The sequence below is a fragment of the Dasypus novemcinctus genome, chromosome 14, assembly GCF_030445035.2.
Source record: "Dasypus novemcinctus isolate mDasNov1 chromosome 14, mDasNov1.1.hap2, whole genome shotgun sequence".
NCBI lineage: Eukaryota > Metazoa > Chordata > Mammalia > Cingulata > Dasypodidae > Dasypus > Dasypus novemcinctus.
The window spans coordinates 23,417,997-23,434,506 of record NC_080686.1 but is presented as its reverse complement, the minus strand read 5'-3'; the positions used below and the strand labels follow the sequence as shown (position 1 = coordinate 23,434,506).

The following is a 16,510-nucleotide window of genomic DNA, read 5'->3' as shown; positions in this document are numbered from 1 at the left end:
TTACATATCACTACATTAAATGGATTTCCTTGGTCATCCAAGGTGAAAAATTCTACTCCTTCTACTGTAATAATCAGAATGGCCAGAGCTGTAAAAATAAAGAAAAAGAGCTGTATTCATGAGATGTAGAAGTATGATATAGACATAAATATATAGACATATGAAATGCCAAGCAAATTTCTCCATTGACCAAAATGTAGACCACCCCCCCAAGTCACTGAGACCCTTTTAACTTCTGACTCTTTAAAATGAATGTGATTAGCATAAGGAATAGTATCTGAGCCACTCACCTGCGGGTCTTTGAAATACATTTCATACACCTGGATGGTCCGACGACTTGCTTGGCTCCCGTGGTACACCACCACGTTCAGCTCCGTCCAGGTACGGAATTCCCTTTCCCAGTTGGGGATTGTGGACAACGGGGCGATTACTAAAAAAGGGCCATGGATTCCTTGCAAATATATCTCATAGAGAAATGTAATGGACTGGATAGTTTTTCCCAAACCCATTTCATCTGCTAAAATGCAGTTTCGCCTTTGGGAGGGAAACAGAGTAAGGAAAATTTAATGAGTACAGAGATCAGATCTTGCAGTCTTTTCACAAAACATAAACTCTTCTATCATAAAGGTACATCCCTGTGGCTTCAGATGTTCTCTCAGATTCAATAAAATACATTTTCAAACAAAATTCTCTAAGTAATAACAATTGTTCTGACATACTTCTACCTATCTGTGTATTAATATTTGTTGGAAAAAAATAAAAACATTACTTGGGTCCTTTTTGATTAACTCCTATTTTCAGTAACTACAAAGGAAAAGCACGACAGACATTTTTAAAAGCAAAGGAAAGAAATGCTTTACATACATGTTGTACCAATTGAAAAGTAGCCAGTTTACTCCCTCCAACTGGTATTCCCTGAGTTTGTTATTGTTTTTATACTCCCTGGAACTCTCCGATTTCTTCCAATCATCAGCAGGAGGTCGCTCCTGTTTCAAATATAGTAAATCCCATTAGTGGTTTCTCAAAGACCACACCACTACGCTATTTTCAAATTAAATCCTCCACCGTGAGCCAATTCTTACCACACGCTCAGTTTCCGGCTCCCTGGACATGAGTTTCTCAAATTCGTCAATCTTGGCTTGATCAATGTCCTGCCTGATCTCCCACGTGCTGTCCTCGTAAGGGAGTGAGCACCACTTCACCAGATAGTGAGTCACAGGCTGTGCCAGGTTGAAATAAGTTAGAATTGGATTCATTTGACTGAAAAAAAAAATACTAAGGAGCAACCTGGTCTCTACCGCCTTTAACAACTAATGCATACCATTCCAGCAATCACAAGATGGCATTGGGAGAAGTTTCAAAATCATGACCATTAAACAGTAGTCCCTAGTTACAGTGTCAAATCTAAACTAAACTGGATACTGTATTACTGAGCATTATTAAAACAAATTAACTTAATTTCAATCAAAACCATTGGTAAGCAATGTTCGAAAGCCAAAGAGCATGAAGGCGTAGCTAGTAGTAATAGAGCTTAATTTGAGCCGTATTCTGACTTATATAGTAAATTACCTTAGCATATTTACATATTTATATAATTAGCTTGTTTCTTACAGAATGAAAAATAGGCTTAACTTGATCAGGATCACTGCACTTTTCCCAAAAACAGATACACTGTTTGTTTCCAATCACTTTAAAGTATTTGAGCTTCAGAAGAGTGGAAGGCAAAATATTTGGAGTTGTACAGATCAAGGGGATTCCTTTGCCATCTACAAAATGCTCTGGTTTGTTGTCCTTCATGGCAGGATACTGTGATGCTAAAAAAGTTTCACTGTACTCTGTAAATAAGCTATGAAGCAAATTTCTTCTAAATGTTACCAAGCAAATCTAGAAGAGGAAACTTGATTTTTATGTCATGGCGTTTGAGGATGCTGAGCCTGGAGGAAAATGGGAGATCTTCACAGACTGTCGCTGGAGTTGCCGGATGAGCTTCCGAATAATCCAAATGCTCAATTTACATGAAGGAGTCGGGAACAGCAGAACTCGGTGGGCACGTGATTGCTAAGGTGCACTGCTCAGGAAGCCAGCGGACAGGTGTCGAGGCTTCCTTCCCTGTCACGTCTCCGTGCAACCTCAGCGGGGTTAGCAAACGCCAGGCCTGGGAGCCCATAAAGGGAACTACTCTGCGTTGTCCTCCACGGCCCACGTCAAACCTGGCTGACCCGCTGCGCTAAGGACGTGCAATGCTATCTGACGTTAAACTCCTCCGCTACAAAGCTGCTCTTAATTACATAAGGGAAATTAGATGTGCACCAGAATGTACTGACTTCTTTATTGATCATATTCCAGATTGTTTAAGATGTTGATGTATTGGTTTCAAATAGATTTTTTCCTAAAAAAGTGCTCAATCTAATTATGAAATACATTTAGCACCATCATTACTAAATCATAAAACTAACAAAGAGTGAATGCAAGCTTTGGTTAAATTAGACCAAGTGGGTCAGGGCCCAAGGCTGTGACGGGGCCAGGTCTAGGCGCCAACACATCACCCAGTAAGCACACACACGCGGTCTCCACCACCCCTAATTCGAAGCATCGTCTGTTACCTCTCCCCGGTCATCTGTGCTATGGGCAAAGTCGATTATCCGGTCAACCTCCACATAATCCGGATTAAAAAGCTCATCCTCAATCTGCACCAAAGGGGGAGGGGGAAGAGAGTTAAAATGCTATTTTCTTCCTGAGAGCAAACACTAGTTTACTTTTCACTAGACACTCATATTTTGGGTCACGGCAGTACAAAATGCATATTTGGCAATTTCTAATACAGTAATTGAAATGCTACAATGGAACAAAATCATTCCCCATGAGGAAATGAGACTCCTCAGACTTTGTTAACTGGGTCTTTTAATTACTGTGTGGAACCTTTTACTGTGAGAGAATGTTTAAGAATATTTTAAATGAAGTGTGAAATTACAATTCACTAATGAGCAATCCAAAAGGCTTATGGCAAGCAATGTATTTAGCATTTTTGAAGCTCTGGCTCGTGATAAAGAGCCAGGGCCATACACACCAGGTGCTGCTGGAGCCTCGTCACTGCCGGAGGTGTCGGGCACCGCATAGCACCATTTACAGCAGGCTATTCAGAAACTGAAAACACCGAAACCCGCCGATTTCATATTTTAGTGTGAACTGTTTATCATGCTGGTCTTCTTTGCCAAATCAACATTGGTACCTCATTTAGAATAACGGTCTCCTAATTAATCTGAGCATTCTAATGATTTATTTGTACTAACAACAGAGTGCATAAAAATATTAAGAATAAAAAACGAGACTTATGGGGAATAGGTGAAGCTCAGTGGTTGAGGGCCTGCTTCCCACGTACAAGGTCCCAGGTTTAATCCCCGGGACCTCCTAAAAAACAAAAATAAAAGAACCAAACGAGGCTTCAATAATTGGGTCATTGTTAACATGATTATTATTAATATATTGACTGTTGGTTAATCTTTTAGTTATTTTTAAAAAGTAAAGTAATACTGCTTGCTTACAAAGTTATCTCGTACTGGAGAAGAGAAGAAATCATACATTAAAGCAATCAGGGTCAGATAAGTTTTCAAATGTTAGGAAAAAAAAGACCCATTATGAAATGTCCCTATTGATGAATTTAGTAATAATATAACTTTATTAAAATACTTTGAAAAACATATGAGAAGTCAATTAGACACCATTTTTATCCCCTGAACTGTAGGTTGAAAAGATAGGCTGTGCAGCTGCAGTCTGCTCAAGAGTGTTCTCTCAACTACCATGCCCATTTGAAATGCCCAGTTTGGAAGCTTTTAACTGCTAATTATGAAAGAAAAGCAGAAAAACAAAAATGTGTTTCAACTGCCTTGAGCTTTCTCATAGAGGTGATTAGTAAGGCAAAATATCTGCTAAAACATTCAAGTAATAAAAAACACTACTATATATATTAATGCATCAGCCTTGTCAATAGCTTCTAAATTTAGGTACATGATATATATTTATTATTCATATATAGCAGACGCACTAAAATTTTCCATAAACTAGGTTTTGATGGCAAGCCATCTCTTTAGGAAAACTTGTTCAACAGCAGCTTTCAGATTCCATGCAAAATCCTTAACTTTTCCTAAACAGTTCTACCCTTTAGCTGAGCCATCTTATTGCCAGCACACAGATGATATTTCTAGTCTAAATGATCTTTTCCAATAGAGATTTTAGTTGTAGCAGACTTACAAGGAAAACTAAGGTGAACATAAAAGCAGTCATAACTGAAAATCCCAATAGTAGAACCATGGAATACCCAAAGATGTATCCCCATCTATGGGAGCATCAAACAGGTGTGCATGTGTCCACTGTGTGCACATGTGCATGCAAAAAAGACGCGGGGGGAGGAGGGTGTTATCCTTCTCTGCTAACTCGTGGACCATCCTCTTAGATTCCAAGTTTAAGCTATTTCCATTCAGGACAGAACTTAAGATTTCTTAATTGCCAGGTTAACAGCAATTAAATAGGGGCAACTCATATGTATAGATTCAAATAGAAGACTCCAGAGCCAGGGTCAGTACATCTGACTGGAGGAAACCAAGTCTGCTGTGGTTAATAACTGAATAAACAGGTCTGGGATTTAAGGCCCGGGGGCGGGGAGGGCTGCCAGTGGGCTCACTCCTTTTCCCACATGCAAGGCCAGCAGCACACACCCTACAGTTCTTTCTAAAAGGATGCAAAAGAGTTCAGTTCGCCGAATGGCACAAAAGCGGAACTTTAGTTTCATTAAGAAGGGCAAGAAAACAGAACAGCACAGTATTTTCCTGGAAACTGCCCTTTCAAATAGAGAATCGCCTTAATATTCTCCAAGAGGTAAGAAGTGAGTCACATTCGAGTAATTCCATTCCCCCTCAGTGCTGACTACTGCTCGATACTCAGAATAACTGGGGTTGTGACAATTATACGTTGAGTCAAAACAACAATCTGATTTCCCATCTAGTACAAACTTTACAGTCTGCCTCCTGGGATCATGGAAGTTAGATTCTAGGGGAACATATACTTGTCACCTGAGATTATAGAGATTTTATGGCATAAAAATACCGAACACTCTTCTGCTCTCCCCACTCCCCATCTCCAAAAATGGGATGGGGATGAGGGTGAAACAGGCGGTTAAACAGGCACTATTTTGCATCAAATTTCACAGTTATTTACAGTTTACATTCTTTTAACTCTTTAATGAAGAGGCACGCAAACAAATCAGCTAGTCTGGTGGGTTTTTCCCCTATATCCACCTGAGGCTATATGCGAAATTAAATTAGTGAGCAAAAGTCCAGAGACTTTGTGAACAGTGCTTTTCTTTTCAATGTAACAGACTATGGTAGAGGGAAGCCTGGAACTTTTTTTTTAGGATGTACTGGGGATCGAATTCCGGACCGAGCTACATCCACTCCCTGGCACTTCTTATAAATGCAGATTTCCTTCCCTGTCCTACCCTTTATTCTAGATTTTCAATTTGATGAACAGGCATTGTACTGCCTGTTCATCAAATTGTTGCCTGTTCATCAAATTGATAACCTAGAATAAAGGGGCACAGGCAAAGGTATTTTACCACCTTCTACACCATGGCACATCATTTGTAAAAATAAGATTAGTAAACTCTCTGCTGCCAGGCACTACCTTAAACAAAAGAAACATGCCACATACCTTCCCCAGTAGAAATTAATCTTGCACATTCTAGACCTTGTGCTTAATATTTAATGTAGTTTTTGACTTCCTAAACCTTAAGAGAGCTCCTTACTTTTAAAAATTGTCTGTTAATTGTACTTTCTTTACAAGATCTTAATCACACCATCACCACTATTTCCACATAATATCATAAGGACCAGTATTTTCTAGACTAAGCAACAGGAAGAATGAGAAATTTCCTGTTTACAAATTTTTTAGCAATAACCAGTTACCAATATGCAAGAAACAGCACCAAATGAGGCAAACTAGTTTTTCTTAATAATTTACTGAACTAAAATTCAAAATTCAGAACATTTCAATAAAAGTAAATACTTTACAAAATTAACCAAGCACTTCATACCTCTGAAAGGAATTTGTTCTGGCCCTGCTTTGCCTTAAATCGTTTAATCTTTTGCTGAATTCTCTTATCTTTTTCCAGATCTTCTACAGATGCCCATTGACAATGAAGGTAAGAGCTAAAAGAATAAAATAATACCTTTGAAACATGTTGAAAATAATCCTCTCTCATATATGTCTTTTATTATGCAAGAAAAATCAACAAAACAGATCATTAACAAAAAAACAACCTGTTTAATTACTTATAGACACTGCTGGGCAATATTCAATATAACCACTCATGTTTGGGAATAAGAAAAGAAAATCCATAATATTGTCTAATATTTGTCTTCTGTTCTGACCTCCAGCTCTCCTACCCCTTAAAAAAAAAAAAAAAAGGATCTACTAACACGCCATTTTCATTAGTGAATGGATTACACTTCAATACAAAACAATTAGCACTACAGGGTGGCCCTAATTATGAATTTATATTTCAAGCCTTTTATCATTAATTGAGAAATAAAAAGGTTTTCATCAGGTTTTTTTGAAAATCCCAAATTAAAACAGCCATGATGTTGGAGATAAGGGTGTAGTGTGTCCTTGATCCATCCAAGGTCCACCAAACTGGACCCAGAGGAAACCTAACTTAGTCCTAGAGCAGCCGGGGAGGAGAAAGCCACCATCTACTACCTGAACCCATGGCCCCCACCACTTCTCATCAGCTTCCGCTTTCCAACTTCTGCGAGGAGCTTGGAAACAATGTCCCTTGTCCATTCGTTCACGAACATCTGCCCAGCCCTTGCACATCCCGTCCTCTTTAAATGCACCCCCATCTGCTCGGGGTCAGGCTGCATTCTCCCCAACCTCAGCTTGAATCCGCTCCAACCTCCCTTTTTCCTTCTCGAGGCTCAGAGGTACGTGGTGAATGTTTCATGGAACCTTTGACATTCTTTTGTTTGGTATTTCAATATTCTTTTGTACCATAATCCTCCCTCTGCCCCCTAATAGCTTCAACTGTCTCTTTTTTCTCTTTCTGTTGATTGCAAGAAAATGAAATGAGACACTTGACTATACACCTATTGCAAAATCAAGGTAATACTACTCTTAGAAATTCTGTAACCATTATAAAAACCCCCATAGATGATTAACGATATGGAAAATACTTATGATATGAAGTTATCTTATAATTTGTATTTTCAGAGTGTCTAATATGCATGTTCAAAGGGAGGTCTGATTTAGTTCTTCAAGAATTGGCTGAGGGAGAAAAGAACTATAAATACTTATGCCTTATATAGATATGAACTGCTATAAACCCTGCACACATACACACACATACCATACTAGATGAAAATGCATCAAAACATTAATGATGATAATTTCTGGATGGTAAGATTGTTAGTATTTTATTTTCTACTTTCAACTTATATTTTTCAAATTTCCCCATGAACAATATGTAATACTGTCATAATCAGAAACATACATTATAAAAATAGCATATTGAGTCTCCTAATTACTTGCTTAGAAATGGCACATGTACAACCAGGCTGCTCAACTTGGTCGAGGCGCAAATGCTTTTCAAGTACCACCAGTGTGGTATGAGCTGGAGACAGGCACCTAAGAAGTGGGTCAAGCCCAGTCCTACTTCCTTAATTGAGGCTGAAATTTCCCCAGTGATTCCACTTTATTTCCCTCAGTGACTCCCTGATAATAACCCACTGTGGAAGCTCGGTCAGGAGGAAGAGGAAGAAAGAAAAGGGCCAAAGAAGGGCTGCCAATCTTAGTAGATAATAAAGGAAGGAAAAGATATGCCTTCCTGGTGGATTAGCACACAAAAAAATGTAAGAAAAATGTTATCAAGTAGTACTGTAATAAAAATATTAAGAAGCTAATAAGAAATAGTCCCTATAGAGTTTATGGTCACTTTGAGAAATAAAATTTCATTTTAAAATACAATTTCTCTTTATGGAACAAGTATAAAATTTATACCAAATCCTGATAAAGATAGTACAAAAAGGGGGAAAAAAGGAAGAAAATTAAAGATCCTATCACTTCTGCACATCACTGCAACATTCTAGGTAAAATATTAGCAAACATAATTTCACACCACATTAAGAAAATAATGCACATCACAATCAAATAGGATTTATTCCAGGAATTCAAGGTTGGTTCAAAATTATGAAATTCATTTAAAAATACACAATATTAGTAATTCTAAAGTGGAAAATAAAGCACACAATTTATGTCCAAAGATGCTAGAAAAGTCCTTGACAAAATCTGACACCCATCTGGATTTTAAAAAATAGGAATTCATAAGCACTTTAGTAACATATTAAAATATATCAACCTTAGTCCAAAAGCCAGGATCTTCATAAATGGGAAATTACCACAGGCCTTTCCATTAGAACCAGAAACAAAGTGAGGCAGCCCACTAGCTCTACTATTATTCAGTATTGTATTTGAGGTATTAGCCAATGCAATCAGGCAAGAGAAAACAACATGAGGCATAATAATTGGAAAAGAAAAAAGAAAACCATCTCTATTTGCAGACAGTATGATCATTAACCTGGAAAACACTAGAGAATCAAATAGAAAAACTATTCAAACAATAAAATAATTCATTAATTTTGCAGGATATAAAACTAACATACAGAAATCAATAAGCCTTCATTCACACAAACCACTAGTTAAAAGATAAAATGTTAGAGAAAATCTCACTTATAATACCAACAAAGATAAACACTTAGGAATAAATTTAACAGGAAATGTACAAAACTTATCTAAGGAAATAATTAAAGCACTCCTAAACAACACAAAAGTTGACTTGAACAAATGCTAAGACATCCTTTGTTTTTGGATAGCATGACATCATAAATCATGAATCTGTACATTTAACACAATCCAAAGAAAATACAAACAAGTATTTCCAGGGAGCTATACAAGTTAATCCTAAACTTCATATTTTAAAATAAACATGTAGAAATAATCAGGAATACATTAAAAAAAGAAAAACTATTAGGGAAACTAGATGTACCAGATAGTAAAATATACTATAAAGCCTCTATAAGTAAAAGAGTATGATACAGGCTTGTAAATGGATAGACAGATGAAAGAATTAAAGTACAGATATATATTCAAATTAATATTTAACTTCAGGACATGGTAATGGTTACATGGCAAATCACTGGGAGAAAGATGGACTTTTACATGATGGTGTTGGAACAACTGGTACCCACTTGGAAAAGAGTAAAGTTACATCCAGACCTTACACCATGAGTAAGAATAAGCACCAAATGGATCACAACTGGATCAGGCACCTACACGTTAAAAATAAAACCCTACAAGTACTAGAAGGAAACACAGACTTTATCCTGAGTGTAGGGAAAGGCTTCCTAACAATGACTCAAAAGCCAGATGCAATAACAGAAAAGACTAACAAATCCATACACATTATTTTAAAAGCTTTTACAAGGTGGTAAGCACCATAAATAAGGCCAAAGGACAACTGAAACTGGGAAATAATATTTGCAACAATAAACACAGATAAAGGACTAATATCCCTACAATATAAAGAACTCTTAAAAACTGAGAGATGCCCAATAGGAAAAGGGGCAAAAGGTATGAAACGATGATTTTTTAAAGGCTATCAAAATGGCCATTAAACTTTTTGAAAAAAAGTTCTACCTCATTCATAAGAGAAATGCCAATTAAAACTAAACTGAGATACAATTTCTCAGAAAATTTTAAAAGTAAAACAACACACTATGTGGGAAAGGTTACAGAGAAATAGGCAGTCTCATGCACTGGTGGTAGGAATGCCAACTGCTGCAATCCTCATGGGGGGAAATTTGGTAATCACAAAGCAAACCTCCACATTTATTTACCTGTTGTCCCAGAAATCCCACTGAAGGAATTCAACCTGATGTTTTGCTTCAAACAATTCAAAAATACACAGGTATGAGAATATATACTGCAGCAATTATTTGTAATTGTAAAATATCAAAGACCACACATGTATGCACATGCATATAACCTTTCATACATAAACTACTATGGCCCATATCCATAGATGTGTTGATTAAGCTATCATACCGCCACACAGTGCAGTACTAGGCAGCTGTAACAAAGAATGAGGAAGAGCCCTATCAAGTGATACAGAGAAGATTTCCGGAATACAGTACTGTGAGAAAAGCAAAGTGCAAAAGTGTACTGATACTATGCTATCTCTTGTATAAGAAAGACAGGGAAATAGTATGTTTAAAGCTGCATATTCATGTAAAAACTGGAAAAGAGCTAATCTAAGATTACTGAGGTGTGGGTAGGAATAGGGGGAAGGGAGGAAGGCAGGGTGGGACTTCTCTGAGCATCCTTTTGTGCACAGTCTGACTTTCTGAACCATGTTCATGTTCCACCAACTTGAAAAAAGAAATAAAGCCAACAAGGATAAGGTGAGGGGGACTAAAAATGTAAGACAAACAGGAGCAAATGCACCCAATGATTTATCACAGAAGTAGCATAACCACACTGAAAGGGAGTGGGGGGTGGAGGAGAAGGAAAGCCAACCCAAGGAAATTCTGGAACAAGTATTTAGCTTATGGGCCCTTGGGGGAAAGACAAAAAAATTCTAAATGAATTTTGAAGTCTAGTTAAGTGGGCTTCTTTTTCACAGAAATATAGGCTAGGTATTCTGAATCCACTTCCTGTATAACCCAGTATTGACAAATAAGCAAATATATTATGAATTATCGGAGCTTTGTTTCTCATGGTTGGAAATGTTGGACTTAATTGGGAATATCAATAGAAAGGTACCATTTCTCATTGTTGAGAGCTAGATAGGGGCATGTGTATGTGTACATATAAATGCATATATTTATGTGGACATTTGCCCATGCATGTGCCTAATGCACACACATACACACGTGCACACATGTGCACCCACATGCACACATCTCCCAACCCTACCCTACCAGTCCTAAAAACAAAGACTCCCTAGCAGCAATTAGCGCTCCAGTGCCCAAATCTCCTAAAAGCAGCCAGGGTTCCATGGAAAACTAACTGATTGTAGACAGAAGCAGGGAAAGTACAAGACAAGCCTGGACATCTCATGGGGCCAGAAAGTAAGGACGTGATCAAAGAACAAGAGAAACTAGGGAAAGGTACACAGGAATCTGCGTGAAGGGGCACCCACTGACCTAATCTGGGTGATGTGAGCAAAGGACAAGGCGATGTGATCGTAAAGAACTGTAACTCACAGAATAAAGTAAGAACCACGCATCTACACAGCTATAAACAAACAAATGGGCAAGAAGGTAAAGCACATCCTTACAGTAGAAACCCGACTCATAAATTTAACAGAATGACAGACTAGTAAATCACCATTCGGCGGCCATTCTCACGTTTAACAGTGCCTTAGATCTCAATAACATCACACAGGAACGCTGCTTTTTTAGGACGACTCTTGCCTCGCCACCAGTGAAGATGAAGGATAGCTGGTCTCTCCTGGCAGTGCGGTCGACCAGGCAGACATGCTCCTCTGCAGCTCACAGACAGGAGGAAATGCTTTTCATGGCTCGAGTGGTCCCACAGCCACGCAGCGGTGTGGACGTCTGCCTAGGGGTGCCATTTTTGGGCATTTGATACTGAAGGTCCTTGGCCCAAATTCTGATTTGGTAAATGTACACAAGAACTGCCACCCTCTGGCTCACTCGGTTTCTCTCCTCACCCCTCCTCGCCCCCTCTCCATACACAGTCACAGGAACTCAGGTGACACGCATGAGTTCCACGTTTAAAGCTCAGCATGTGCTGAGGATAGAACGGTGAAGACAGCTTACATGTACGGGGCACTTTCTGTTGTCGGACTCTCTATGTCCTTGAACTCTCACAGGACCATGTCATAGAAGCTTCATCTTTTTCACATGGTGGAAGGTGTTGCTCCTACACTTCTGCGGAAGCGCAGTGGCTTATGAACACCGTGCCGACTGCAGGGGCAGACGACAGGAACCATGTGCCTGGCACTGTCACCTTCCTAAGGGGGATTAAAGGTTTTTAAGCTGTTTAGACTCCGACTCAGAGGCCTCTCTTCAAGCCCTAGAATGTATGACTATGCCTCTTTGTCTCAAAAGAGGTGTTATAAAAGTAATTCCCGGGTCATCAGTGACTGCGTCTGTCCTTGTCCTGTGATTGCTCTTTAGGTTCAAGAGCGGCCTCTGTCTTCTTCAGCAGGATGACTGCTATGCTGGCTCGCCAAAACGGGTTCTATTTGTTGTTAGAGCCAGTCCCTGGCTGGTATATACTAAGCGATTCCAAGACTCATGAAAATAAATACTTCGCTGAAGTACAGGATATTCGCCCCAGCACCGACTTCTGAGTTTCCAGTGGCATGCCATGAGAGCCAGTTCAGAGAACTTTAACCAGAGTGGGCATCGAGCCGGCCTGGACCCTCGGTAAGGAGGTGCACACAACTACCGTTCTGAAGAAGACCTCTTTGTCTTAGAAGAAGACATCGACACCGAGTGCCTTACTCGCTCACTTTTCACGGGGGGAGTCCAAGACCTGAAGAGGCTGAGACTCACCCATGTCTGGCGGTGGCAGCACCCAGGTGTCTCGATTCCAGAACCCGTGCTTTTCACCAAGGCAAACCAAAGAGTTGATACTTAGTGGAGGACCAGGCCATACGAATTTGATAAATTTCTGCTACATGGGATCTACAACAAGACTGGAGTCTCAGTCTAACAAAAACGTGAAAACATTTACTTGGTCTTCATGGACCTAGCTCTGATGTCATTTTGGGGCCTTTTCATAAACACTGGATCATAAACACTGGATCATCCAAAATCAAACTAAAATGTGTATGGCTAACAACCCTCAAAGGATTCACCCAATCTCATACAATATCAATGGACTTTACCAGTTGCCTCAAAGTAATTTTTTTTACTCCTTCTCTTGTAGAGAGCTGTGGGGGAATGGGTCTGCACTAGGGGTGCTGTCTACATCGATAAGGCAGAATCTACAAAGACCACAACCCCCTGGGTTTTTCAATTCATTTTTTTTTAAGTTATATTATTCAAAAATAACCCCCCCAAAAAAGGTTACATAACTTAAATCCACTAAAAAGATTAGAAACAAACAAAAAACAGATAAAACTCTAATTCACTGCATTTTAAAATCTCAGGGATGTCACTGATTTTCTAGAGCCTTCTGCTGATAGTGGAGCTCTCATTCCAAATGCTCGGCTTCCCACATAAACATAGGAGGGACAGGGTAGTCTCAGAAAGAAAAATTCATTCTCAGAGATCAAATAACATTTTTAACTAGTTTTTCTATATTGTACAAGTTTTTGTTCCCTCTGAAAAAGAACTTCCTGGTTACACAAGACAGTCCATTTTTACATCAATTATACCTTTTTCAGAAAAAGGAAACTGATAAAACATCAAAGATTCCCAAGTTAGTAGTTGATAGCCTCTAACGCCCTATTAACCATATCAAAATTCTCCAGTTCCCAAGTATTATTTTTTTAAGTTTCACCAGTTTTTTAAATAGTTGCACACTTTGAAAATAAAATCTGGCCCCCAACCCACTTAAAAAGAAAAATTGCCATTTACTTACAAGTTTTTGTATTTCACATAGAATTCCTCGACTTCTACCTCCTCTCCAGATTCCTTCTGTAACAAAAGAAAATTTCAGGAGCAAGCTTGAAACCATCTACTAAAATAGTTCAAAAGTGATGACTGCCTCCCACGTGAGCACCCAGGAGGCAGGACAGGGGCCCTTCCTGGAAGAGGGACACGGCGAGGCTGGGCTGGGGGCCGGCAGCGGCAGAGGGAGTGCGCGGCACAGACACCCTCCTCGGCGGCGGCTGTAACTTCTAGGACATGAATCACTTTAACTCCTCCCTAACCACACGCAGCTTCATTCACAACAACCTGACCCCAAACTTGGCTTTCGGCCAAACCCACAGTGTTAAGTAGACGCCAAGTGTACCATTTTCTCAGGCAGCAGCCAATTAGCCACTGCTCTCCCGAATACCATATGTATTATTTTTGGCTGCCTCCTGGCAACTTTACGTTGTGGGTTTTGTGATGTTTTAAAATATTTAAAAGACATTTATTCCTCCATATAGTTAATAACTCTAAACAAGAAAGCATATAAAACCGAGCCTTGTTCTGATGCTGAAATTTCAAGGCATCGGTAGTCACCACTTTAGTTTTCCTCAATGGTACAATTAAAACCTCTCAGACAAGATGTCTCACACGCATAGCAGCCAAATAAAATTAATGCACTAAACACTGCGTGTAGGTAAGGCTGAAACTGTGACGCCCGTCAGCCAAGTCACGCGTCTTCAGCGCGGTGGGATTATCCCACTTTCCTGTTGGATGTGGAAGGTAACGCTCAGAGGTTATTTTAGGAATCTCTTTTCAGTAGGTTTTTTTCTTTTCTTTTGGTTTTAGGGTGTTAAACAAGTTGTAATATGTAATTTTCTCCTAGAACAGTTGATCAGATAAAACGGGGATGTAAAGCTTAAAGAACATTTACAGATGTTTAGGGATCGCTTTGACACTCTTACAAGAGCTTGAGAGCCTGCCTTGAGGGTCGCCTGTGGCTGCTAAGCTGCCTGGGAAGGCTGCGAAGAAACAGAGGCAAGTAGAAACACGGCACAAGACTGCACGGCACAAGACTGCATGAAGAGCAGAGCCTTCTGCTGGATAACAAGCTGTCGTAGGATCTGCTCAAGGACGCTGCTCTTTCCCTCCATCCTTAACCTTCAAACTGTCTTTGGAAGACTGGGAACTGAACTTTTCTTTGACACTCTTGCCTGTATCAGTTAAACCTGGATTTTAAACAGCTTTCTCACCTGCTTAGAGACCACCAATAAAAAAGAAAAAAATAGAATATCCATCTAGAATGTGTGGTCGAAACCATTAATACCTGATTCTGCTCTAGTGGCTCTATGAAAGGCCATTACTCTAAGCTCACTCTTTTATTTTTAGGTTTTTTTCCCCTTTCTTAGAGAAGTTGTGGGTTTACACAACAATCATGCATAAAATACAGGATTCCCATATACCACCCCAATACCAACACCTTCTTGCACTGGTGTGGAACATTTGTTACAACTGATGACGACACGTTTTTATAACTGTACTATTAATTAAAGTCCATGGTTTAACTTAGGGTTCCCTGTTTGAGTAGTGTAGTTTCGTGATTTCTTGTTTTAATTTTTACTGTTACCAAATATACACTCTCACATTTCCCTTTACTCAGATATATATATTTCAATGCTGTTAACTGTGTCCACAGTGTTGTGCTACCATCCCCACCACCCATTCCCAAAACATTTCCATCATTCCAAATAGGAATCCTGTATATTTTAAGCCTTAACCTCCCTTTCCCTATTCCCAACCCCATCCCCTGGGAACCTGTATTCTAGATTCTGATTCCATGAGTTGGCATCAGCCTGCTTTTTAAGTCAATGTATTCAGGACAACATGTCCGTGTCCCAGACTTTTAGTCTTGTCCACAATGGGGGGGTGGGGGAATGTTTGGGGGATGGCTTCAGGAGCCAGCAATATACACCTGGACTTCATTCATAGGTAGGTTCTGTCAGTACAGGCAACCAACCCTCTAGGAGGCAGCTCAGTTTCTTCCAGGCGGCCCACTGCCCCCCGTTTGGCCTCACAGCTTGGCAGGCACGTCAGGACACACCACCTTTGCCTGGACTAGAGATCTTAGGAGAAAGGCAGAGATAAATAAAGAGAGCAGAAGAGCAGGGCAGGCAAACGTGAGGTCAGGACCAGATCTTCTGGTGTGTCTCCCTGGCATTTCACGAAATGCAAACCTAGAAGGGCGCTCAAAGGCCTAGTGTCCTGTGTTCGCTCTTCCAACACTCGCCATTGCTCTTTGAATTCTAAAAGAAATTTTCAAAATTATGTATCCTTGAGATAGTAAAAGGCCAAGTCTTACCACTTCCGTGCTCTGTGATTTCCTTCTTCTGGGTCTTTTCCTTTCTACTGCCCTTTCCATCTCATAATAATGGTCCCACCATCCCATAATTTCTTAATAGGCACAGTGGCACACAGGACTAACTCTTTTACCAATGAGATGGTTTTCCTTTTATCATAATTCTACTCTCAGAAAGCCTGAACTCTTACCACAGCCATCAGTTGTCTGTCCCCAACTCTCATTAATACCCATTTTCTTGTCAGAATTGACTTTTCCTCTGGAAAACCACTGTCAGATGCCTAATGCCTAACAAGAGTTTACAGTTGCTGAGAAGAGCCAGTTAGGTTCTGAGACCCAATCTGGCAGCACCTGGAGATAGTGCCTATTTCTTTTGGATGTCCCAAAACAGAACACTGCACTTTAACAGCCCACACATATTTGAGCAGCACCGTGGGACTAGAAACAGAGCTGTTTTCCCTCCTTTGTTTTATGTGAATGTGATTGCCTTGATTCCTTC

General features: G+C 39.7%; 1 protein-coding gene and 1 long non-coding RNA gene across 6 annotated transcripts in view; one reads left to right on the top strand and one right to left on the bottom strand.

Moving 5' to 3' along the window:
- Positions 1-16,510, bottom strand: part of CHD7 (chromodomain helicase DNA binding protein 7) — a 195,384-nt gene that overhangs the window by 41,019 nt on the left and 137,855 nt on the right. For all 5 annotated transcript variants that reach the window (XM_058275557.2, XM_058275559.2, XM_058275561.2 and 2 more), the window contains 6 exons: positions 13,663-13,718; positions 6,086-6,200; positions 2,604-2,687; positions 1,083-1,220; positions 865-986; positions 291-534 (listed from right to left, as the gene is read on the bottom strand). In XM_058275557.2, coding sequence (XP_058131540.1) covers positions 291-534; positions 865-986; positions 1,083-1,220; positions 2,604-2,687; positions 6,086-6,200; positions 13,663-13,718 — 759 coding nt within the window. The remainder of the gene's footprint in view (positions 1-290; positions 535-864; positions 987-1,082; positions 1,221-2,603; positions 2,688-6,085; positions 6,201-13,662; positions 13,719-16,510) is intronic.
- On the top strand, positions 6,159-14,633 carry LOC131273254 (uncharacterized). The gene is made up of 3 exons (XR_009180403.2): positions 6,159-6,193; positions 7,108-7,152; positions 14,547-14,633. It is a non-coding gene; the product is annotated as an uncharacterized lncRNA (long non-coding RNA).